We start from the raw sequence: 23,791 nt of genomic DNA on the forward strand, positions 1-23,791 counted from the left end.
GATTCAAGCAGACATTAGCTTAATTCCACTAGGGTGTCCGGATCAGATTAAAGGCTAGTTGATGTTAGCAATGAATAATGATAAAATCTTCAATCAAAGCATTGCCGAGTTCATTGTAGAAGTACCAAAGTGGAAATACTACAGTATCACTACCTGCCATCTCGGCTGATCCCGCTGATAACCACGTCAGGCGGATCAACCATTTTCCCGCCTCGTCATCATCGCTGATAGAAGATCCGAGCTCAATCCCCGCTCCTCCGCTCCTTTGACGCTGCGGTGCGGAGACCCGTTAACATCCTGCGAAATTGCTATTGAGTATTTCTGTTATTGCGATCCTGCCACTTCGCACAGTTTGCGGTCGTAAACTCGAAAAACATTCAACCCAACTTCGCCGCATCCCCGAAGTACCCCGCCCACCATGCAGTCCGTCCCGGAGTCACGCCAGCAGACCTTCGAGGAGATCTATGGTCCCCCGGAGAATTTCCTCGAGATTGAGGTGCGTCGCATACCTCCCCAGGATACCCTCTGTTATATAGAACAATCCTCCGGGCCCCTGATGCTATTTCATGCTCATCCCCTACCCTTTGTACCCCGCGATCCAAGCGCAAGCTACATCTCCAATCCACACACGACCCGCACACACAACCACCATTCCACACTCCAGTTCTAACCCAGCCCAATAGGTACGCAACCCACAAACCCACGGCACATCCCGCAACATGTACACCTCCTACGAAATCGTCTGCCGAACCAACATCCCCGCCTTCAAGCTGAAGCACTCGGTCGTGCGCCGCCGGTACTCCGATTTCGAGTATTTCCGCGATATCCTCGAGCGCGAGAGCACGCGCGTGACTATCCCCCCACTGCCGGGCAAGGTTTTCACCAACCGGTTCAGTGACGACGTCATTGAGCACCGACGCGAGGGACTTCAGCGGTTCCTGCAGATTGTTGCGGGTCATCCGTTGCTGCAGACGGGAAGTAAGGTGTTGGCGAGTTTCATACAGGGTGCGTGCATATAACCAACTTCTCCATGCATTCAATACTCCAAGTCCCTGTTGTGGACTTTTGCTAACATAATTTTTGATCTTAGATCCGAACTGGGACCGCAATGCGTGGTAGATTCGCAGTACATTAGGCTCTCCCTACTTTCTCATTTGTGATTATCTCTTGTTCGTTTTCCATCTACTCAGCACCTTGAGCGAGGGGTCTTTTTTTCTCCTTTCTAGCCCTTTTTTTTCCTTTTCGAGGTTATTGTTCCTGTTTCCAATCGCAGGAGTGTTGTTTCCGCAAAAGGAACTGACAGGTGTACGCTATTTGGTCACTCATCCTGCGCTTTGGTTCAATAGTTTGATATCCGATCTTGTTTCGTACTCGTCCATGGTTGGTTCATAGTCATGGTGTCACTGGGAGCAATTGAAACCAGTCTGAGCTTGAGCCTTGATTCTGTGTAGGAATGGCATGTCCGAATGTCATAATGTTCAAGGAGGGTACATATGATACAATTGGCGGTGCATGTTACCCAGTCCAGGATGGATATTCCATCTCCTGTGGGGATCTTCCCTCTGATTGTAGAATTACTCTTATCTCGCTTCAATCTCCAATCTCGGAACTCGGAGCCACTCGAATCTGCCTGCCAGATAACTACGCTGCGATTAAAAGCACGAAACATATTGAAAGTTGAAATCAACTTGGATTTAAACTGTTCAACCATAAGGTTCTGAAGGGGAGAGCCATCGTATACTGCGGGATATCAAGTAAACAATCAAAACAAAATAACACCCAGTGTGAAGAAAGGGATCATCAATCATGTAACAAAATATTGGGCAAGAAAAAGAAACACTTTTGTAGAAATATTGTTCAACCGAGATCATCCCAAACCATGGGCGCAAGCGTATTATCCTCCCAAGGCGACGGAGCCCCTCCGGCAGCATTTTCATCGGACGGGAACGAAAGCGCACCAGGCACCATATTGTCCAAATACCCCTGTGGCGGAGGCAAGAACGCTGCATCTAGCGGCCCAGCATTGGCATTTGAAATGCTAGACGGGTGCCGGCTATGGGACTTGGGTCGACGGTGGCTTGTGGGCTGGGCCTTTGTCGGGGTTGACTCGTTACTTGCATCCCGATTCTGAGACGACGGTCCCGGTGTACTGGTCGCCGGGGCCTGGCCTTGGGGTTGTGAATTGATGGCTTTGCCACTGACTGAGCCTCCATCGCGGTATGCGTGTGGAAATTTTGTGCGGAAGCGGTCACGTAGATCAGTTGCTCTGCGGTGACCGAGGCTGAGTCGCTGGTCTTGTTGGATCAACGTCCATTGGAAACCATGGACGGCGTAGCCTTTGAGGAGTGCCTCGTCCTCGGCAGTCGTGAATGGGCGGCGTGAACGTCTTTTTGATTTCGTTGCGACGTGTGCTTCTGGGAGGCCCAGGGATGCTAGGGTTGATTGGGACTGGGTAGAGGATATTGATGCACTCTTCTCTGGAGGAGACTGTTGAAGTGGAGTAATGAGACCCCCGCGCTCTGTATCTGGCGTGCCAGATGACATGCTAGATGCAGATGAAGTGAGTGAGCTGCCGGGAGTACTTCCGTGGCTAGAACTCGGTCCGGACCCGGCATTGACAATGTTTCGCTCGGGCAGCTGAATGTTGCCAGGCCTGTTGGCAGAGCCGTCTGCTTGGGCTTTGAGGAGGGCATTGGCAAGCTGGTCCCGCAATTGCTTTGTGGCTTCATTTGGATCAGATGCACTTGTTTCGGGTTAGTCGACGTGATCTTTAGCTTTGAATATAGACCAACTTACCGATACGCCCAGGGGCAACACACTCGAAACCTATCGCAAAGTCAGCCAATGGATCAACAAAGTGGGAGTTAATATAGATCATACCTGTCTTTCAAGTTTGAGGCTGTTCTCTTATTGAACTTAAGTTCCGGCTGCGCGAGGATCGCAGTCCAGTTGCCAATACCACACTTGACCACACCGCGGAGCAATGCTGTTGTCTCCTCGTCGGTCCATTTTCTCAAGTTTTTGCGAGATCGGCCTCGCGTTTTGGGAGACATGGGCTCCTCGTCAGGTGTTGGAAGGGGATGAGGCGTAGGCCCATTTTCTTGGATATCATTTTCCCGTCCTGTTTGGGAAGTATCCGGATTATCATATTGATTGATTGGTTGCGCATTGTCATGATCATGGTCGTCGTCATCGTTGTTATTGTCATCAAGGGTTGCATCAAGAAGCTCTTCAATCCTAGCTTCTCTTCTTTCTACAGTCTGGCCTTCAACAGGGGTGCCAATAGTGCCATTTGCGGATATCGGATTGCCAGTATCCACGGCCGCGCCATTCCCTTGCGAAGGCTTTGTTAGGAGCTGGGAGATCGAGGAGCCAGCCTCAATTGGCGGCAAGAGAGCAGCGTTTGGAGGCGGCTCATTCAGTCCATTTAGAATAGCAAAAGGGCCAAATGGTGGCGGGCGTTGTTCTTTCTGGGTCTGAGGAATGGGTAACTGCAAGTGTTCGCTGAAAGACTCGGCCTGCAAATCTAAGCGCCGACGCTTGCGCGGCCCATGGAGGGCATCGTCGTCGAAAGAAGATGAGAATGGAAAGCGTTCTAGAGCGCGGAGGTTTACAAATGCTGGAAGAATAGGTTTGGGCGGTGGTTCCACATTCGATTGGGGATCTGTCGTGGCGGACTCGGCCTTTTTAGTTCGCGCCGCGTTGAGGAACTCTTTCACTGTCGGGAGGCCCGCCTTGGTGTTTGATGGATGGTTTGCGCCACTTGGGGCAGTCTTGGAGATTGTACTTGAATCACTCGCGCCGCTGGCGTTTGGTTCTAAGGGAGACGGGATGCTGAGAGTTCGTGAAGACACTGGCTCTCGCAAAGGAGCGATACGCAAGGGCAGTTGAGGAAGCTCGCGGAGTAAAGGTTCGTCGAGAGGGCGGAGGGCCCCAGGAGGATCCATTTTTGTAGCTCATTCAAAGGTAGAGTCCCGCTAGAATGTTTATATTTTCCGAAGGACAAGTAATTGATTTGATCATCCATAATGAGTGTGCCAGTCGGCCATTTCTTTCGTTTCGAGATTGGCAAAGACCAAGTTGACTGAGTCTCGATAACGCGTCCCCGATAACGTTTTGGTACGGGCGGTGAGAAAGACCATAAGTGCAGCGCATACGTCAGCCAGCGACTCTCCAGCAAGATCGACCGACCGAGTTCTGTTCTACATTTCTTCTTTGAATTGTATTCATTTGATCCCTGGTGTGTAGGGAATTGCGTCTTTTTTCTAGTCCATTCATTAACTCCCATCTCATTGTTTCCGGTCGTGTCGCTGCAAGGCGCCCTGTGAGTGCCTCCCCACTCCTCCCCTCTCCTCTCCGCGGAGGTTAAAGCTTCCCTGAAGTTTCAAGGGAACCTGCTGCTGGCGACTGTCAGATCTACCGAAGCTAGACCAGACTAACCATTAACAGATTTTATACAAAATGCCGACCATCCTCCCACCCTGGCCACATGTTCTATTCGGCATTCTTGAGCCTCTTTCCTTGTAACTATACACCTTCCCGTCCTCTTCCGTCCATCCTATTAAGTCAGTCACTCATTCTCGTTCCATTGCAGGGTTCTCGGAAGCCTCGCCCCGCTGTATGACCTGAACGGCTTCATCGCTGGTCAAACACCCCAAGTAGACCCTCCCTCCGCCCATCCCAGCAGCCTCTCGCTAGCCTACCAACTCGGCAACCTATACTCCCTCCTTTTCCTCGTCGGGGTTGCCGTATTGCACACAAGCACAGAACCCAAGGTCGTGCGCAATTACCTGATCGCCCTGGCTATTGCAGATGTCGGTCATGTCTACGCCACGTATCTGGGGATGGGTTGGGCTGCGTTTGTGAATGTTGGCGCGTGGAATCCTCTAACTTGGGGGAACATTGGCGCGACCGCATTTCTATTCATCAATCGTTTGGCTTATTTTGTGGGGATTTTCGGGACTGCGACAGCGCCGAAGGTGGCAGGGAAACGAGAATAAAATGCGCGATGCTGTTGACCAGCTGCGTTGTAACTGTAGGGTCAAAATTTGGGCATCCAACCGTGCAATAACTGGGTGGTGTTATCCGCTGTCAGATTGTATTGGGATCAAATGACTTTTCAAGGAACGAAATAATCTGGCGCTTCGGGCGCGTGGGTTTGATTTGATTTGTAAAGACTTTGTAGCATAGCACATTAGGATTTATCCCCTTCCTCATTCTAGTACTGAGTCTCCTTGGTTCACAGTTGCCTGTCACAGTTGCCTGATGGCAGATGCGCTCCGATTTGTTGCAATGGGCCGGGCTGGACTACTTACTGCCTGCTCTTAACAAGGCTTGGTATACCTCTCTTCGGCCCTCACAATTGTGGGGCAGACTAGAAAAACGAACAAGGGAAGATGATGCAAAAAAAGAGATTATTTGTATAAACTCGACTCAACGCCAGACGCCCAGCGTTGCAAATTTCAGCATGGGTATAGCGTAGAAGTACATAGTTCCCTCAAAATCCGAAGCAATCTAAAACAGCAATGCAAGTCAACCCAAACAAGTTTCATCCGTGTACTCGCTGCGCCTTGATAATGACATTAAGAGACAAACAAAAAGGTTCGAAAGAGCCCCATGTCATACATAGCCCTGTTAGCATGACCACCTGCAGCCACCTTCGGCCACACACGAAGCAGAAGCAGTCACTTCATTTCTCTCACCGACCCCAAGGCAGGGTATGAGTTAGCGTCGATCGACCAATCTACGTCTTGGCTGCCATTTGATTTTGCAGATATTGAAGCAAGGGCTGGATGGCAGATTCCCCATGCTGCTGGTAATCCCGAAGATGGGGAATGAGGAATGGGATTCCGGGATGTTCACAGTACTGCTGGCGATAGGATGCATAGTTTTCGGCAGGATTGGTGATGATGACTACTTCGGGTGGAAGTATTGGATCTAAAAAGACCATTCCACCAACGGTACTATTCAAGCTGCGAAAGCGAGTCGTAGCGGTGTTGTATCGGTGCAGACCAACGGTGAGAGCCGTCAGCGAGTGGTAGTTTCTAGCATCAAGGAGGGCCTGCAATTGTCCCATTAGAATCCGAGTATTGTATTCGTCACACGGGTGAAATGCTTACTTCGGCGCATTCCCGTAGGAATGGGACAATGTCAGGTAATGCCGCACAGCATTCCCAAACCGACATACTGAGATCGTGCCAATTTGTCAGAAGTCCTCGCATTAGAGAATCATTGGCAACGATGTTCTGTCGGGATAATCCGGAGAAATTGAGCTCGTCACTCCCTGTCATCGTACGGGCCAGGTCCTTCGGCGACGTCGAATTCAAACAGTCTTCCAAAAACAGAATAGTAGTGTTAAGCGGCACATGCCACTCCATTTTGGCGGTATGGATATATTGACGTCGGAAACGGAAGGCCAGAACACTAAATATCTTGAGGATGGTGGTCAAGCTGGGAGGTTGGTCTCTAAATAGCATCTGGACAGGGCCTGCTATGAATTCGAAGCCTGGGGTGAGAGTCTGAGGCATATCGTGGGCTGCGTCTGGCTGTAAGGTGCGGATGCACTGCATCAATGCCCGATGGGCAAAGGGACTCTGAGTCCGTAAATGCTTTGATGGCGGTTTAGTGTAAAGGGTTGAGTAGTCTCATGGACGGGCTCAGCTCACCTTCTCCGCTTCTATATAGAGAGGGATTTCCTCTGGGTAAATCTGAAGATGATTGAAAAGATAAACGTATAGAACAGCATGCTGATGCAGGAACCATTCGACCGAGACCGCATTATATCCAAGAGAGGCACGCACAATCTCTTCGAAGGAGATTTTGCGGAACTGGTGATGGCTTTCTGCTTCGATTGCATCGGCAATTTCTTGAGCATTTAGATCATGGCCTGGCGGCGGAGGAAACCACATCCACGGCGCTGGTTGAAATGGCGAAATTTTGCAACGGCGTAGAATTTCCTCAACTCTTTGCAAGTGAGAGAGACTCCCTAAAAGCTGATGCTCTCGTGGATCCGACAGCGCCACGAGAAATGCGTCAATGGTGTCCGCGTTACGACTCAAAAGCGAGTTCCGCGGAAAGTTCTCATCTCGAAAAAGTCCGTACCGGATGACTTGGCGAATCTCGGGGATATTAAATGCCCACAGAACAGTAGTAGCCTCGTCCTCCCACCAGCGATAAGGGACCACGAACCGTGGGAATTCTGCGCCAATTTGGAATAGAGATGGATAAGAGAATTGAGTCGAGTCCGGTGCCACAGACCGAGGGGATATAGGTTGCGACATTTCGAGCCGCGTCCGCTGCAATGGTGAGGCGTTGATGGAATTTGATGACCGTAACATGGAAAGCTGGTCATGCCAGGGTTCCTCGGTACAGGTTGATTGCATTTATGCGTTCACCACGCCTCCAAGACAAGATCTTAGAGACAAACACATTGAGCAAAACAAGAGACCGTGGCGCATATGAGGCGGCCCTAGTGGTGGTGTTGGAGGAATGGAATCGAAGAGAGACGAGATCCACAACTAGGGAACGGATGCTATGGGCTCTTTAGAGTAGAAAAGAACTATAGGGGGGCTAAGGAAGGGGAAATAAATAATAATGCAGATGGGTGGGGGAAGATAGTCAAGTATTATAGAAAATAAGGTACTGTAACAATACTTGATTGTTTCTGGGGGGAGAATAGAATATAACAGGGCTTACGCTCCGGGTCATTCGGAAGGGGGCGAGATGATTGGATTTTATGAATGGGCAGGACAATCTCCTTTTATCCCTGCTGGTCACCGTGCTGCCACGTTAGACATATCACGAGGAATATTGTTAATGGGAACACTGACCGAAAAAAGGATGACTGGGTATATTGAAAACGGGGAGGGGCGCGAATCCCGTCCCAACCTGCTGGGAAGAACCCGATGGGCAGGGAAGCCTAGGGGAAAAGGGGGCAAGATTGACCATCACAAAACACGTATGCTTCCTTAAAGTGGCTCCAGATCGGCCGGGGAGGTCCTGCGTGTCTCCACTGCAAAGAATGGTCCCCTGGCGGCGAACTACTTAGTTACTGCGCGCTATCGTTGCGTTGCGCCGTTTATACATAGATTCTGACTCGCTGCGCTGGTTGCCGAATCGCGATCCCGTTTTTCTATGCCGAGCACCCGTTGGGCCTGCAAAGCAGTCGAGTTATTAACATGACGACCAGGTTTTGGAATTGATTATACTTCCTATCTTCTCTACAGCAAATTCTTTGGTCCAGGGAGAAATCGGTTGGGAAGCGGTCAGTTCGATGCCATTGTTTGACTTTCTAGAAGTATTTCGAAAAGTACCGGGCATTTACCTACTATGAACATTGAACATTATTCAAGAAATTAAATAATCGGATTATTTCCCCCTGCTTGGGATGAAGTAAATAAAAGGTACTTGTACCGCCGATAGAGCTCAGGCATGCTACAGAGATGAGTCATTATTTCCTTTCCTTTTTATTTTGGGCTAGAGGAAACCAATCGACCACCGACAATCTTTATTACAGATTTCACATTTACCTTAATCACACTATTCAAATGGGGTCGGGGACCTTCACTTGGCGTTATTGCTAATATTAATGTTACAGTATTATTTCATAGAAGCAGAGACCCATAACACTAAGCTAAAGCGAGCGGCGGGAACTGGCGATCATGATGGAATCCAAATCGGGGACCAGCGGGGAGAGCCTGCAAGGCGTTGTAAGGCGGTTAGAAAAATCGAAGTTCTGTGGCTTTCTGTTCCTTTCTGAATGATTTCATAGAGAATCGCTATCGGTCATTTTCTATAATCAATCCAGATCAGCCCAACGGTACCCCGGCAATTTTGAAGCCCGATCGTCTTCGATGATGGTTGCGGTCTGGAAGGCAACATGTTGTGGCCGAGATAGGCGGACGCTGGCAAAGGGGTCCGATCCACCGCTAGAGTAGGGAGGGTAAGTATGACTTGAAAAATGCAACTTGATCTCAAAAATATGAGCAGTCGGGCCATTAAACTTTCCGCCCTGGACGCTGATCACCAAGCGATTCTTTGTGCTGGGACTATAATTCAGATACAAAAGACGAAGAAACATCGTGATATCCCGAACGATCCTGCTGCTATTCTTTTCCATTTCAGCTTAGTCGTAGCTCTGTAGGAACCTGCTGGCTGTCAAGTATGACGCCAGGTTGTTTGCCCATCGTCATGGAGTCGACAGTCTTGCTACACCGCCGGAATCCACAGTCGCTCGAGCATATTGGCTCTAGGTGAAAGAATAATAGAAAGCCAAAACTTTGGACCATCAGTTCCTGAATAGAATATTCAGATAATACTGACGATGATACTAGATAACGCCCATGGTCATTAAAACACGAATCAAAGTGGCCAGCTTGTATTCAATCATTCCAGGTCATGTTCTTGCACGGTGATTCGCCCCGCCACTGATGAAATCACCCCACATACTGTGATACAAGGAGCTGCATTGGTTGAAGACCTCCTCACAGGAATAATAGGAATCTCATCTATACAATCTGCATAGCTGCGTGATGCGCAGAAAACGTCATCTAAACTCTCCTGCCACGTGAATGTCGTTAAAGGCTCAGGAATTCTCTGGGAGCGGCAACAGGAACCCAGGTCCAAGGCACTGGGAGCCGGATCTCGGTTGATCCACAGGTCCCAGAGCTTGGGGTGGATCTTACAAGAGCATGGCAGTTGCTTGATATATGATTTCTATATCAACGCTTCTGATCGATTTTTAAGTCGATTAGATTGAAGATTTTGGACATGCAGCGAGTAAACTCGCAGAGGAGGGCAGTCGGCAAGTCACTGCTCCCCTGTGCATTGATAGCGCTGCACCAACGCCCCTGAACCAAGAATTATACCCTGTGAGAAAATGAAAAGTGAGACAGACTTGGAACAATCTCTTGTCTTCCAAGTAATAGGTCAATGTCTTCCATCGTGGGTCTTGTGTCGCATATATGAATTCTCGGTTTCAGGAAATTAGTAGGAGAGGTATTCCGCCACTTAGAATGCTTGACGAAAAAAACTGACGACTAGAAGAACGGGAAAGAACATGTAGATGGACTCCGTATGGAGCGACCTAAATCTCATGAACGGGGCGCTACGACGCTGAATGACAATGTTGCATGGACCAAAATCTCTGGAATTTCACGATTGTTATGTTGTCGTGCATATTTCGGTATGGTAGTACTGGAATCCGGATACACTTTCCATGTGGAGCCGAGTGAGCGTGTCGGTCCGGCCAAGAGATGATACATCAGATTCTCCGATGAACAGCGAATAATCGAGCCGGATCATACGCCATCGGAGAAAAGCAAAACAATGGCATACAGTTGAAGGCTTCGACAGCTGCCTCATGATTTGGCGCGCACAGTGTCTTACTATGGAGAGGGCCGACCCTAGATTGCAGCCACAAACTCCACAACGGAGACATAGCCCCCCGGAGAACCTGCATGGCTTGTTAGAAAAATCGTTTCTGTTTTCGTGAGGGTCAATTACTGAAAATCATTGGTTAGCCATTTTACAGTGTCTTGGCGAAAGTGATGTCTTTCCTCTCCTCTCATACGTCGATCGGTCGATCGAGCGTAGTTCGCGGCGCACTAAAGACCGCGCAAAGGGGGTTTTCATTCATGTATCAGTACCAAGAACTCCACTCAGGAGATTGAGGTGGATGCATTTCGTCTCGTGCACTGCGGATTGTATTTCCTTTTGCATCATTAGGCTTTGCCTAGCACCAGCCTGCTGTCCTTGAAGCCTATACAGATTTACAGCTACAGCACGGAGTGCGCCATCATCCACGGTGGCTTTCTGTCTCCACAGCGGAAACCTGGTGTTGGAGTACAGCATTGGTGTGGCCCAGATTCACTTCATGTACTCCGTATGGAGTACACTGGAGGTAGTCAAAAGGTCGCAAATTTAACGCTCTTGCAAGCCATTGGCTGGTTGGGGCTAATTGAAGGAAGTGTCCTCGTTCCTTTGAGAGTGACAGCTGAACTGCTTGCGTTGCACGGTTGTTTCAACTTCCCAGTGGAGACCGACTGGCATCGTCATGATCCCATTGCCATCAGAATATCTGCGAAGATGCAAGACATCTTCTCACTTTCCTTATTTCAGTATGCAATTAGTGGCGCAGGAGGGGAAATCTGCCTCCCGCGTAACCCGGTAAGAATGGGGGCCCTGCTCAGTGCCTCATACATATCAGCAGACGCTCGGTTATTGCTAGATTATTCAAGGCTGACTGTATGGCTTCTTTTAGCTAAGCCTACTTAGTCCGTCATCCTACTAAAGTAGCTCATTGAACTTGGAAAGAAGGGACTAAGCTCTTGCAAAAGCCGATGTTCTAGGCCACTAGGTCTGTTCTAGATTTGGGCGTGAACTACCAAGGCCCGAGAGCTTGACAGGCTTGATGGAGATATTCTCCATATGGAGGGTTTGGTTAGATTGCTATATATAACTAGTATAATGATAACGCTAGGGCCCCTCCAAGCTATGACTCGTGTCCATTCTAGTGCCTTATGGTCCCAAGTCTTACGGGTAGAGCCATGTACACGACAAATACCCACTTCTGGTGTGCACATTTCTCGATGCTCAATGAAGAGGACCTAAAGAAGCCCCAATCTCGCTACGAGGCAGGTATCCGAGAGCCACGACCAATATCAGATTCTTAGATGAAAAAAGCGCCCAAGATTGCCCCAGGAACCATGTTGACGGTAAGTTCAACGCAAGGGGCTTCATGGGGGCCTTTGAACTCTATCTCCAAAAACCCAGTCCCTTGGTACCTGCCAACATTTGGAATACTCTTAGGGCATGCAATTTAATGACATTCAGTAAATACACATCGGTTAGGGGGCTGATAGGCAATTGAGCTTACCGTTGATAGATCTTGGAGTCAACCTACACCGCAGTCTCTTTTACACACCACCACTGCAAATTCAGACAAGGATTCCCAGGCCTAATCAAATGTCGGTGAATGGATAATATGGTAGACCAAGAACAGTTAGGCAAACACCAATCCGAGATCTCAGAAACATCATGTACACTCTCATGCGAACCCCATAACCTTATCTTCCTAAACTTCGCTTGCTGAAGTTATCACCGCTTGTTCTGTTCGCTGGGCACATTGCCCTGCCTATCATCGTTTACCTTCTCCAGGCCCACAATAGCTGCCCGAAGTATATCTACTGGCATGGACAATGACATTCATTAAGAATTAGGAGTGCGGGATTTGCGCGCCTTGGCATGCATCTCCTCGGTGCCTGACTGGCCCAACTTTGCCTACGGAGAGGTGGACACTTGCTTAAGCAGAGCAAGCGATTTGAAAATTGGCATCTTGAAGATTTGTGGATGTCGAGCCCGGAGATTAATAAAGAATTAAGGGATACCTATCCGAAACTGGAGGCAGCTTCCGAAGGGGGCTTAATGCTCCGTGTATATGGGTATCTATCCGTGTACGCCGAGAAAGATATATTTAATCACGAAAGAAGCTATGTACCTAGACATTGCACGTTAGGCTAGCAACTTTCCAACCTGAGACCAAGATATATTCCTAGATTGGACACCCACGCATGCTCGTATATTCAGTCAACTGCTTGGCAATTCTCGACTAATATTATCTTTTGGCCTCGTAGAGCGTGACTAATACCGTTGCTTCCATTATGTAGATGCACGAAAAAGTATACAGGCTGGATAAAGCCATGGCCTGGGACAGCCCAACCTTTCTATGAGGCATGGCAGGGTGTGGCTAGTCATGGGGGCAGTATGCATGTGCCTCAAGAGTGTCATCAGAACAGCCGGACAGCGCACGGGGAACCGTTTGATGGGGAGGTTTTGAGCTCGAGGTCCCTCACATTGATCTACGAGTCCCTAAGCCACATGATGTACATACGGGGGAAGAGCAAGTCCAACCTAGGTTGATCGAGAACCACGAGACAAGTAAGCAAGCAACAGAAGACAGAGTAGATATAACAAACGAGGGTGGGAGAGGTGGCAGGCCCAGGGAATTTAGTACGGTCATTGAATCATTCAAGAAAAGACAACGTCAAATAGGTATCATATCACTCGGAAACAGGACGGTCATCCCGTCCCTTATTTGTTTGCTATGGTTCGAATCTACGGAAAGAAGCACCATCCAAGCCCATAAAGCAAGACAGGACGCCGTTTCCCAACTGCTGTGTGGTTAATTTTTTGGGGTTGCTTGGTCACTATCAGTACCCACCCGAAGGTCAGAAACTAATGATGGCCAGCATGCTATCCACTAACGTCATGAGACATTTAGTTGGCGATAGCGTGGGCGCGGCGGCGGTCACGCTCCTCAGAGATGGAGAGCTATAGGAATTGTTAGCTACATGTAAAGAGAGAACATGAGGAGTAGGAACGAGGATAAGCGTACCTTGACACCCTTGCCCTTGGGGAGGGAGATCCAGGGCTTCTCCTGGCCGATGACGAACACGTTGGACTCGCGGGTAGCGAAGGTGTTGTCAATGGCATCCTTGATGTGCAGGATGTTGAAACCACCGTCGTGGCGCTCACGGTGAGTGATGACACCAACACGACCCATGTTACGACCACCAATGGCCATGGCGACAACACCGGTGTCGAAGCGGACGAAGTCAGAGATCTTGCCGGTGGCAATGTCAACCTTGACGGTGTCGTTGACCTTGATGGCGGGGTCGGGGTAGCGGATGCTGTAGAAAAGAAGCCCAAATTAGCAAACCTTTGTCCTGTGCTGGTTGCAATCTTACAGAAGTTCGATTCATCCCCCGTTGATCAACCAAAGCTTGGTCCAACGACTGAATGATACGGAACTTCGAAGAGAGTTTGCACTCACGTTCGCGCATCGTGCGTAACCAAGAATGGGATCCCGCCCTTGCCAAGCTGAACACGCTTGACCTTGCAGAGCTTGAACTCAGCCTCCTCGGCCTGGATGCGGTGGACGGTGAAGCGGCCCTTGGTGTCGTAGATGAGACGGAAGTGCTCGCCGGTCTTCTCGAGAGAGATGACGTCCATGAAACCAGCGGGGAAGGTGGTGTCGGTGCGGACCTTGCCGTCGACCTTGACCAGGCGCTGCATCATGATGGCCTTGACCTCGCGACCGTTGAGAGCGTACTTCAGACTGTTCGAAGATAAAAAAAAATTAGCCCGTTTGGTTCCGGCAATTCACATATCGACTGTTTTTCGAGGCAGAGCGTTGGAATCATACCGGTTACGGATGAAGACGATCAGAGGCAGACAGTCACGGAGCTTGTGGGGACCGGGAGAGGCCTTGGGCGCGTAGGTGCCGGACATTTTGTCCAGCAGCCAGTGCGAGGGCGCGCTAAGGCGCTTCTGGTGCTTCTTACTGTAGAGGCATTGCGGTCAGTCTTGCGAGTTCCTTGATCAAATTTTTTTTTCGATCTCTCAGCAGAGCGACGATTTCGAGAATTTCGAGACCCAGTGTGAGGGGACAAAACAAGTGTCGTCGCTTGCGAGGGATCAAGAGGATGCATTTTCGTAGCACTTACGGTCCGCGAGCCATTGTGATAGATTTTGTCGACCGGAGTTGGGTTGTCGAAGAGTCGCGATCAGTGAGGAAACGGGTAGCGTAGATTAACAAAGGCACTTCGCTTAGCTCGATTGTGGGTTGTGCCCTAGGCCGCGCTAGTCCCAAACAGGAACGGTACCGTCCAAGTGACCCGCTTATGTTATCGCTGCTTATCGCTTATCGCCTATCGCCTTCCCATTTAGGAAACTAAATTAAATCGTCGCTTGTCGAGGACAAATGATGTACTGAGTAGCATACTTAGTTTTCAAATAACCTACACCTTTCATCATACTTTTAGTCTATCTGGGACCCCAGTGGAATGACATTATTTGACATCGCTGAAAAGCTCCACTTTTCCTTTCGTATTTACATTTAGATGTAACCTTTGATGACAGCCACCTCAGCGTTGAGGATAGACGAGCCAGCAGCGCCAATGACGGTATTATGCGACAGAGCAGCGAAACGGATATCAAAGTAGCCACCCTCGGCACCATCACGTACACGACCCACACTCACAGTGTAGCCCTTGGAGATGTCACGGTCAAGACGAGGTTGAGGACGATCGGGCTCGTCGAACACCTTAATAGCCAACTCCGGCGCAGAGGGAGCGCCAAGCTTCTGGGCCTCAGACTGATACTCACGCATCGCCTGCACAACCTCCTCAGCCTTGGGGGCAGGGCGGTTCTTGAAGCGGAGGGAAACGAAAGCCATGTGACCATCAGTGACACCAACGCGGGTGCAAGTAGCACCGATACGGAGACCGGCCTGCTCGTTGAAAGCAGTAGCATCAGCGTTCAGAGATCCGAGAATCTTCTGAGCCTCGTTCTCCAGCTTATCCTCCTCGCCGCTGATGTAAGGAATGACGTTGTCGACGATATCCAAGCTAGGAACTCCGGGGTAGCCAGCACCCGAGATGGCCTGCTCAGTGAAGACCTCGACCTCCTCAACAGGGCCGAACTTCGCTTGGATCGCGGCAAAGGGAATGACAATACCGATAACAGCACAGTTGGAGTTGCAGACCAGGAAGCCCTTCTTCAGACCGAAGTGCTTGCGTTGGTGAGGAATCAGATCCATGTGCGAGGGGTTGACGGTGGGGACAACCAAGGGAACAATGGGGTCCTTGCGGTAGTTCTTCGCGTTGGAGAAGACAGGGATTTCCGCCTTGATGAAGGCCATCTCTGTTTTGAGCGTTAGCACGCCGTATTCGGGACATATCAAGGGGAAGCTCCAGAGTAAAGGCCCTTACCAGTCTCGCCGGCGATGTCACTGTTCAACCCAGAGAAAACCAAGTCACAGTCCGTGAACAGCTCAGCCTTGCACTCACGAAGGACGAGGTTGCTCAGCTTCTCTGACATGGGAGCAGACTGCTTCCACCGAACGGCATCCTTGTACTTCTTGTTGGCGGAGCGCTCGGAAGCACCCACGGCATGAAGCTCCAGGAAGGGGTGATCAGCCAGCAGAAGAATGAAGCGCTGGCCCACGGATCCGGTGGCACCCAGAACACCTATAAGTATCTATTAGCACACATGGAGACATTTTTTGGGAGAATGATGAAGACTTACCGCACTTCTTCTTGGGATATGAGGCTGCCATGTTGCACAGGGTATCCTGAAGTCAAGGATGTGACTATTGGTCTTGAAGTCAGTTTCTGATATATCAAGCTGATCTGAAAGCCTCCTTGAGTGCAGTGATAGAATCTTTTCAAAGTATCAAATCGGGGAGCATCTGCCACGAAGATCTCATGAGTCAAGATCCAGACCACTGCCCCGCAGTGTGGATAACAGGGCATTGCAGCGTCAATTGCATCATTGATCTCATGGCAGACACATCTATAGGATTCTTGCATGTATGGAAGCCACGAAGACTCATCACTCACCTTTTTGACTTGTCGATGAAGATGAATTGCTTGTGGCAACCTGCGATTCACCTGCGATATCGCAACCAATTATCCCTGCCCCGCGATGACTCAGCATCCAGGGCGCGGGCAAAAAAATTTAGCCCCACATGATTGGCTCGTTATCATGGTCAGGGGCCCATCGACACCGGAGTTGGACTACTTGTCTCCGAACTTGTAATTACAGTTTGCTACAGTTGAGAAGTTGGTTCCACTTGATACTCGAATCCTACTCCCTGATACGGTCTTCAAATCTCCATACTTTTTACGGTACATAAGATGATCTAATTGTTCACAACACGTCTGACAGTCTCCTCCACACTTTCTAGCTTCAGTCCCAAAATATCGTTCGCCAGCTCTGTGTCCTTGACATAGTTTGAGTTGAGCCCCGGAGTGTTCCCAAACACCGTCGCGCGGACCAAGATGAAGGCGCCTTCAAAATCACCCGCAGCGAGCTTGACTCCGGCTTCACTAAGCTGGGCCTCGGTTGTGGTTTCCCGAACTGTCCACTTACTTTCGGTTGCCTTCTCTAGGGCCTCAAGGATCTCCAACTGAGTAGTCTCGACGGAGGCGACATGAAGATATTTGTTCTTGGTTTGCTCCGGGTTCTGCAGAACAGAAACAACTGATTGGCCCAGGGCCTTCTCGTTGATCAAGGTGAAACTCTTGTGGCCGCCGTCCCAGATGGTCGCCGTGCGATTAGCGAGGTCAAATTGCAAGAAACCATTTTCAAGTCCCTATCGAAGTGATCCATTTGCATCAGTGATTGCTCATCGCAGGATTCGCGGCGTACTTACCCAATCTAGCAAGCCTGAAGTTGCAACACCAGTCCAGGTCAGTCCATCAACTTCCTTGCTCTTCAGATACTCGATGAGTGCCTTCTTCTGCCCAAAAAGTGGCAGCAGCTGAATAACCGCATCATTCTGGCTATTCGCCGAGAACTCCGATGGAATAAATCGCTTGACACCAGCACGGATGGCTGCATCCACAAGTTTCTGTTGCTCGCTGAAACCAGTAGCACCCAATGCTGAGATCACAGCATCCTTGCCCTTGAAAACAGCTTCAAGATCCTCATCCGAGAAGTCGCTCTTGTGAACAGCAATACCCTCGGGAAACACTGCATTGCTTTCATTACGCGAAATTACCGTAATGGTAAAGCTGGACGAGGCCATCAGACCATCAAGAATGATTTTGCCAATGGCGCCGCTTGCCTAGACACCTGTCAATGATTTTCAAAGCCCGCATGAGAAGCCACTTAGCGTCACATACACCAACGAGAGCGATATTCTTGAAAGTTGCCATTGTTGTAAACCGAGATTCGAGCACTCTTCAACTTTGTATGATTTCCTGTCGCGTCTTTCTTCTCGATAAACAACCCCTGTGAGGGAAACAAGGCTTGATTTATACTGTTTACCCCCAACTAGTCCTAAAATTACCGACAAGAACGATATATGACAGACATTCGTATTGAAACCGTCTTGTAATATTTCATACAGATGTCGTTTTACACAGGACAGTAGCTGCTTTACGAACCGCGTCAGCTCATCCTCCCCCTGTCTATTTGTCAAATATCTTGTCAAGTTAGTACAAGCCCTGGACAAGCTACAGCTAATTATGGCGCGGCTTATGAAAGGCCCCAGGCCACTCAAATTTGAAGTATATCTATCGGTTTGAGTCTATACTATTCAATATCCAGGAACGATCAGTTTCCACTCGAATTTGATTCTTTTGAGGTCCTTTATGAATTGCAACTAGAGATTATATTTCATATGAGTACCTAATGAAGCATGTACAGTGTAAGCGACATTGAATTATCTAAACACTAATCCGGAAATAGGGTGATTACGTTCTCGCCGAGGGAGCTGGAGGTTGGCTGGCAGGATATTGCTCTTGAAAGCCAGGAAAAGTGGAATGCCATGGCGCTACACACTTCGCGTGCAGTGTGCTCTGGGGAGTCTACATATGAGCCGTGGTTAGAAATCCTATGTGCCTACATTGTGTGCGAGCAAGACCGTGCTCTGCCTCCTCTATTCTAGGAGCTTTTTGCTTCTAAGATGGGTGGTCCGGAGAACACTTACCGGCTGCCAAGCTCTCATTCGCCGTTCTTGAGAATGCTAGATCAATTGGGAGATCTGCTGCTGCGGATTGTCAATGCATGAATAATCTTCTAACCGCAGTCTATAGTCATGCCATGAAAGTCGGTTGAATAAAAAGGACGATTCAAAGTTTATCTGTCGGGACTAGATTGCCAAAATATTTGATATATGGTTGTCATCAAGGGTAGCGATACAATTATCAAAGGGGGGATAAGAGTCAAAATCATTAAAAGTGCCTTAAAAATCTTCACTCTTCCATGAGAACCAGGTGAGAAGAAAGACAACCAATCTTATTCTACAGAGATCGATCTCCGTTTCTACAAATCTCATTCCTATCTAAATTGCCTCGATGCACCAGACATGCGGGGAGCCGTGCCCACTTTTACCCACGCTCTAGGCTGCCTCGTTTAATTGGGGTCTTTGAGGGCTAGCTTACTATACGTCATATACCTTGACCGTAATTTACAAAGCTCGTAAAAGCAGCAAGAGCCGAGCCTCAAGTGAAACAAGAACCGGCGAAATTTCATGACATTACAGTAAACATGTAATAAATCCAAGTTCCGGGCATATGCTTGACCACAGTGCTTAGCAATGCGGGCTTTTGCACCCGCTTGTCCGCCAAAACCAATCAGCGGGACCAATGATGTAGGTAAGTTAGCACACTGCTTATTACTAAGCTCCACTTGTCTTTCAAGGCCGTCTGACTCTCATGATAAAGACGGACATGCCCCTCCGCTTGTCCGCTCCCACCAACCAGCCGTCCGCTTCCCCTTCAGAAACATACTGTCGACCTATTTTCGGGCATCTTGATACTACTCCATTATCAATCAATTTGCTTAGGTCATTTGCGACAATACCGAGTAATTTGCGAGGGATAATGAGTCAAGATTCAACCAATACCGTTGCAGCAAAATCCTGTCTAGAATGCCGTCGACGGAAAATCAAGTGTGACAAATCTATTCCTTGCTCGTATTGTGTGAAGGTCAAGATCAAATGCCGCTACCCAGCGTCGAATTCGGTTTCAAACAAAGATAGAAACTCGAGTTCAAGCAATGAGGTTCTCAGTGCTCGCATCAATGGAATTGAGAATACATTGCATTCCTTCGAGCATAGTATCTCCCAAATCTGGGACTTGCTGCAACAGAATCACCCACCAGCAAGATCTGGTGGAAACTGTTGCCAGAGCTGCGACACGCTAGTTGTGAATGACCAAACATTGTCGGTAGAGAGAACAAATCAGGTATGTTTCACCATTCAAGTATCCATATGTTTCATTCTAACAAGGCAGTAGGTGTCGACGTCTTTCGACTCTCACAGGCCAAGAACATATCAAAATCTTCAAAATGATCCGGCCTCGCAATGTTCACGGGACCATGACCAAGCGGAACCTCCACTTAGACTCTCTTCTACAGCATCCCTGGACTCTCTTCACCCGTCTCCAACCGCTATCTTCTTCATGTGGCAAAGGTATCTCGAGAGGGTTGATCCGGTCTTGAAGATACTCCACGCCCCGACCGTGCAACAAGATATTACGAAACTTCTACGAGACAAGTCCTACCTCGATTTAACTCGCCATGCTCTATTCTTCGCCATATACTACACATCAGTGATCACGATGTCAGCGGAGGAGTGCAGGGATGAGCTTCAGGAGTCTAAAGGAGAAGTTTTGAGAAGGTTAGAATTCTGGCGCCCAATATATATGGTATCTTACTCAGAGCAAAAGATTTCGGAACGAGCTGGAGAGGTCCCTTGAACGGTCTGACCTCCTCAACACATCGGACCTGATTGTTCTACAGGCGTTCGTGCTTTACATTGTATGCCTTATCCCTTACAGAGTAAATGAGCCAAGACTCACCATTCCGCTGATAGGTCTGTAGCAGATGCGACAAGCAAGGACCGGATACCAAGCGCCTGACAGAGGTCGCAATCAAGATCGCATTTCGGAACAACCTACATCGAGATGGCCTGGAGCTCAACATGTCCCCTTTCGAAGTCGAGATCAGACGGCGATTATGGTGGCAGATTTGTATCTTAGATGTGCGGACTGCTGAGGACAGTGGCTCAGATCCACATATTCTTTCAAATTCTTTCGACACACAACTTCCTTCCAATGTCAACGACGCGAGCCTCCACCCTGATATGAGTGAAATGCCCGAAGTCAATCCTGGGAAGACAGAGATGTCATTCACCCTTGTCAGGTTTGAAGGGAGCAATTTCGCACGGCGAATAGTCTTCTCCGATAAGTTTTGTCAAGAGAATTCCTACGAGATCCTATCAGCTCCCGAGAAATGCGTGGCCATCAATAAGTTCAGAGAGCAAATGGAGCGACAATATTTGTCACATTTGGACAAAGGTATCCCATTGGACTTCATTACAGCGGCCTCTATTCGTCTCATCCTCGTCAAACTCAAACTCACGGTGAACAAGCCGCGAACGAGACAGAACCAGAACCTCATCATGCAACCAAGCTTCCGAAAAACTTGCGTCGAGATTTTGGAACGTGCTCGCTTGCTGCGCCAGTATGAAAAGAGAAAGCAATGGCTTTGGCTATTCCAAACGTACATTGAGTGGGACGCCCTGTGCTATCTGTTTATTCATTTGTCGCTAGTTCCAGCAGGAGATGATGTACACTTGGCGTGGAGCGCTGCTAGTGATATCTATGATCATTGGAAGTATCATAGCGACACCTGTCTTGATCGCCGCTGGAGGAATATCGAGGAACTACGTTTTCGGGCTTTGCATGCGAGAGAACTGGTACACAGGGAGCCCAGTGTCTTTGCGACACCACCAGTGGACGGCATTTTTGAAGGACCAGAATCCGATCACGTTAATTCCTTGGATATGAACCTACTGAGTGAGAACGCACCAGCCAGGCAACCGGAAGTCGTTCCACCTTTACTGCAAGGTGAGGATATCACAGAGGGGCTAGAAATTCCTAGTGCTGGAACTGGTTGCCAATGGAGTGCAGGAATCTTCGAAAGATACTTTGAAGTGCTAGACTCGGAGAATGACTTGCACAGGTCGTGGCTTTAGGAAGTCATTTCTTGCTAAGGGTTCGGAAGAAGAGTTGGTGTCTTTGAGCTATTTACATATCATGTCTATAATCTCTCGTGGCAAGGCATGAGCCAATTCTCATGAATCTTCCTGGAGGTCAAAGATCTTGCCAGGATTCAAAAGCCAATGGGGATCAAGGGAGCGCTTGAGGCTCCGCATAACATCAATTGTACCTGGGCCGAGCTCTTTCTTCAAAGATCCCTTCTTACCCAAGCCAATGCCGTGCTCGCCCTGTGAATCCCTGTTAGTAAATCTTCCATATATTCCAACAGGGAAAGCCTGTTCATACCGTGCATGAGCCCTCCATTTCTAGCGCACGATCGACCATATCATAGACGACCTTCTCGACCCGGACTCGCTCCTCTGGATCTTGGCGATCGTACATTATGCTCGCATGGAAGTTGCCGTCGCCGATGTGTCCAAGGATACTGGCGAAGAGACCCAGGGAGTCCAATTCCTTCTTCGAGATTTCGATAATGTCGGGCAGCCTCGAAAGTGGTACGGCAACATCAGTCGACCACACTTCGGAGCCTTCCTTGCGCAGTGCCATCATACTCCACAAGGACTGTTTGCGAGCAGACCAGAGGTCGTGTGCTTCCTTTTCATCCTTCGCAAATGTAAATTCAACGGCGTTCTATGTTCCATATTAGTACACTTGAAAGGTGTAGCGCTTTCCATGTGTGGACGTACATTATTCTTAGCAAGCTGTCTCGTCAGATTGATGCTATCAGCGACACCTGCTGTAGTTCCGCTGAACTTGAAGAACAGAGTGGGAGAAACGCTCCAGGTTCTGCCAGTTCCACCTGCCTTGTTGATCACGTCCATCTGAACTTCATCCATGATCTCCATGCATTGGACCTGAATACCCTTCTTGATCAGCTGCATGGCCGTAGAAGCGCAGTCACGCACGGTCGGGAATGCCACCACTCCAACTCGAGTGAGCTCGGGGATTGGGACTAGCTTCAAGGTCGCTTCCGTCACAATTCCGAGCGTTCCCTCCGAGCCCACGAACAGTCCTGTGAGATTGTAGCCAGCGGAAGTCTTACGAGGACGTCTGCGTGTCTTGATGATATCACCATTGGCGAGGACGACTGTCAAGTTGATCACCGAGTCTTTCATTGTACCATACCGTACTGCATTTGTTCCACTGCAATTCGTACCGACCATACCACCAATCATCGCAGATGGACCAGGGTCCACGGGGAAGAAAAGACCAGTGTGCTTGATCTTCTCATTCAAATCCATCCACTGAATAGAAGGCTGTACAACAACATCCATATCATCCTGGTGAATATCCAGAATCCTGTTCATAAACGCAAAATCAATGGTCATCCCGCCGTAAGGTGCCGAGAAATTGGCTTCGAGGCTCGAGCCGCCCGAATAGGGAATCATTGGCATCCGGTACTTGTGGCAGACCTTGGCAATCTCGGCGACTTCTTCGGTGCTGGTTGGATAGGCGATCGCGACGGGGAGTCGGTCGGCATTCAAGCTTGACCATTCCGAGTAACCGTGTTGCAGCAGATCCTCGTCGTCGGTGCTAATAGTGTCCTCGCCCAATTTCGCCCTCAATTCAGCGATTGCCTATATTTGTGAGCTCCCGTTTACAACAATGACAGGTACCCAGTGACCATACCTTCTCAAAATCCTTTGGAGAACCATACTGTGGATTCTTTGTAGCCCGTGGAGATTCCTGTCCGTACGAAGCATAGCCATAGCCTAATCCAGCTGCCAATGCAGAGACGAGCAAGGTGCGACTAGCGGTCCACGATGAGGCATTGGAGCCATCCTTTTGCGGATTGCCATTCGTACTGGTTGTGGAATTCGCCCGAATCGCCCTGCTGGCCACAAAACTTCGCGACGATAAGATCCGGGGGCGGCAATGGGGCAAGCGGGGAGTGGGGATGAATCCACGAGGGATCGAAAACGCCGCTCGCATGATGCTGAGGGAGCTATATTGATAGGTTGTAGGAGGATTTGGAGATGGCTCGAAAAGCTCTATTGCATGGCTGTCAGCTATGGAATAATTTACAGAAGAAGAAATCGGACTCCGGCAACTTAAGCGCTCACGACATGAGGAGCTTGGATGGTGTGCCTCGGAGAAACACATAGCGAGTGCTGTATAATTCCCCCGCTTCGGACTTCGGCCGAGACGAAGCCTTTCGTGCGGGAGATTTCCGCGTGGGGGTATGGGGGAAGATATGAGCTGGTATTTGCCATCTTCAA

General features: G+C 49.2%; 9 protein-coding genes across 9 annotated transcripts; 3 read left to right on the forward strand and 6 right to left on the reverse strand.

Moving 5' to 3' along the window:
- Nucleotides 1-418: 418 nt before the first annotated feature.
- On the forward strand, nt 419-1,119 carry N7473_009381 (sorting nexin-3; the record flags this gene model as incomplete). The annotated part of the gene is made up of 3 exons (XM_057155320.1): nt 419-496; nt 684-1,005; nt 1,091-1,119. 3 exons carry the CDS (start codon nt 419-421, stop codon nt 1,117-1,119), a joined length of 429 nt encoding a protein of 142 aa, XP_057006450.1.
- A 738-nt stretch (nt 1,120-1,857) lies between these two features.
- On the reverse strand, nt 1,858-3,947 carry N7473_009382 (telomere repeat binding factor family protein; the record flags this gene model as incomplete). The annotated part of the gene is made up of 3 exons (XM_057155321.1): nt 1,858-2,743; nt 2,797-2,826; nt 2,881-3,947. 3 exons carry the CDS (start codon nt 3,945-3,947, stop codon nt 1,858-1,860), a joined length of 1,983 nt encoding a protein of 660 aa, XP_057006451.1.
- Nucleotides 3,948-4,461: 514 nt separating this feature from the next.
- Nucleotides 4,462-5,000, forward strand: N7473_009383 (uncharacterized protein; the record flags this gene model as incomplete). The annotated part of the gene is made up of 2 exons (XM_057155322.1): nt 4,462-4,523; nt 4,595-5,000. The coding sequence occupies 2 exons, from the start codon at nt 4,462-4,464 to the stop codon at nt 4,998-5,000; spliced, it is 468 nt and encodes a 155-aa protein (XP_057006452.1).
- Nucleotides 5,001-5,426: 426 nt separating this feature from the next.
- N7473_009384 (uncharacterized protein) lies at nt 5,427-7,710 on the reverse strand. The gene is made up of 3 exons (XM_057155323.1): nt 6,666-7,710; nt 6,120-6,608; nt 5,427-6,061 (listed from the first exon to the last, which is right to left on the reverse strand). Exons 1-3 carry the CDS (start codon nt 7,380-7,382, stop codon nt 5,744-5,746), a joined length of 1,524 nt encoding a protein of 507 aa, XP_057006453.1. The 5' UTR covers nt 7,383-7,710; the 3' UTR covers nt 5,427-5,743.
- A 5,565-nt stretch (nt 7,711-13,275) lies between these two features.
- Nucleotides 13,276-14,518, reverse strand: N7473_009385 (40S ribosomal protein eS4; the record flags this gene model as incomplete). The annotated part of the gene is made up of 5 exons (XM_057155324.1): nt 13,276-13,329; nt 13,394-13,688; nt 13,832-14,116; nt 14,204-14,341; nt 14,505-14,518. The coding sequence occupies 5 exons, from the start codon at nt 14,516-14,518 to the stop codon at nt 13,276-13,278; spliced, it is 786 nt and encodes a 261-aa protein (XP_057006454.1).
- A 378-nt stretch (nt 14,519-14,896) lies between these two features.
- N7473_009386 (aspartate-semialdehyde dehydrogenase family protein) lies at nt 14,897-16,117 on the reverse strand (the record flags this gene model as incomplete). Its single annotated transcript, XM_057155325.1, has 3 exons — nt 14,897-15,702; nt 15,771-16,028; nt 16,087-16,117. 3 exons carry the CDS (start codon nt 16,115-16,117, stop codon nt 14,897-14,899), a joined length of 1,095 nt encoding a protein of 364 aa, XP_057006455.1.
- A 585-nt stretch (nt 16,118-16,702) lies between these two features.
- N7473_009387 (aromatic alcohol reductase) lies at nt 16,703-17,720 on the reverse strand (the record flags this gene model as incomplete). The annotated part of the gene is made up of 3 exons (XM_057155326.1): nt 16,703-17,155; nt 17,216-17,629; nt 17,688-17,720. 3 exons carry the CDS (start codon nt 17,718-17,720, stop codon nt 16,703-16,705), a joined length of 900 nt encoding a protein of 299 aa, XP_057006456.1.
- A 2,409-nt stretch (nt 17,721-20,129) lies between these two features.
- N7473_009388 (transcription factor domain-containing protein) lies at nt 20,130-21,547 on the forward strand (the record flags this gene model as incomplete). The annotated part of the gene is made up of 3 exons (XM_057155327.1): nt 20,130-20,188; nt 20,238-20,328; nt 20,384-21,547. The coding sequence occupies 3 exons, from the start codon at nt 20,130-20,132 to the stop codon at nt 21,545-21,547; spliced, it is 1,314 nt and encodes a 437-aa protein (XP_057006457.1).
- A 99-nt stretch (nt 21,548-21,646) lies between these two features.
- N7473_009389 (D-lactate dehydrogenase) lies at nt 21,647-23,504 on the reverse strand (the record flags this gene model as incomplete). Its single annotated transcript, XM_057155328.1, has 4 exons — nt 21,647-21,799; nt 21,858-22,202; nt 22,259-23,149; nt 23,202-23,504. The coding sequence occupies 4 exons, from the start codon at nt 23,502-23,504 to the stop codon at nt 21,647-21,649; spliced, it is 1,692 nt and encodes a 563-aa protein (XP_057006458.1).
- Nucleotides 23,505-23,791: the final 287 nt, after the last annotated feature.

Source organism: Penicillium subrubescens (assembly GCF_028828155.1).
Source record: "Penicillium subrubescens strain IBT 31985 chromosome Unknown utg000006l_segment0_segment0, whole genome shotgun sequence".
NCBI lineage: Eukaryota > Fungi > Ascomycota > Eurotiomycetes > Eurotiales > Aspergillaceae > Penicillium > Penicillium subrubescens.